Here is a 550-nt window from a genome sequence, read left to right as displayed (position 1 = left end):
ATGCCGGACTTTGAACTCGAAGGAAGTCCAGGCGTAGTATCTTGCACCGACCCTTCCCGGGTCTCAGAATCCTCGGCCACAGCGACGACCTTCCTGGGCCGGCCTCTCCGCTTCTTGGGCGGCACAGCGGTCTCTCCATCGGCTGCGCTTGACTCTCCACCCGTCATATTCAACTCGCGTGATCCGGATCGTGCGCGTCTGTTGACTGGTGTTGGCTTCCGCTTTGGTTTAGGTGTGGCTCCCACGTCAGACTTTCGGGGGCGTCCGCGGGGGCGTTTGACAGGCGAGGAGGTATCGTGATCCTTCAATGGCACCGTCGTAGTTTTCGTTCTCGTGGTTACTCGCTTCACGGACGGGGATGCGTTGACGTCGTCGCTTCCGGGTTCAGCCTGGACGGTGACCTTGATGCGCCAGGGGCTCGCGCCGCCGCCGCGTGGTGTGCTCATGATCATGGACTTGGTGGGCGACGAGAACATCATCTCCGAGGCCTCGAGTCTGCGGTTCTGCTTGGTCGGCGAGCTGCCCGCCATGGAGTCACGCGGCCTGGGCT

General features: G+C 62.4%; 1 protein-coding gene across 1 annotated transcript; it reads right to left on the bottom strand.

Moving 5' to 3' along the window:
* Positions 1-89: 89 nt before the first annotated feature.
* Positions 90-530, bottom strand: J4E82_011763 (uncharacterized protein; the record flags this gene model as incomplete). Its single annotated transcript, XM_051737952.1, has 1 exon — positions 90-530. A coding segment is annotated over one exon (441 nt), but the record flags the coding sequence as incomplete, so codon positions are not given.
* Between the last annotated feature and the right edge of the window lie 20 nt (positions 531-550).

This window comes from Alternaria postmessia, assembly GCF_024291825.1.
Source record: "Alternaria postmessia strain BMP 2775 chromosome Unknown scaffold_663, whole genome shotgun sequence".
Lineage (NCBI taxonomy): Eukaryota > Fungi > Ascomycota > Dothideomycetes > Pleosporales > Pleosporaceae > Alternaria > Alternaria postmessia.
Note: the sequence above shows the minus strand (reverse complement) of the source record. Positions and strands in the feature narration are given on the sequence as shown.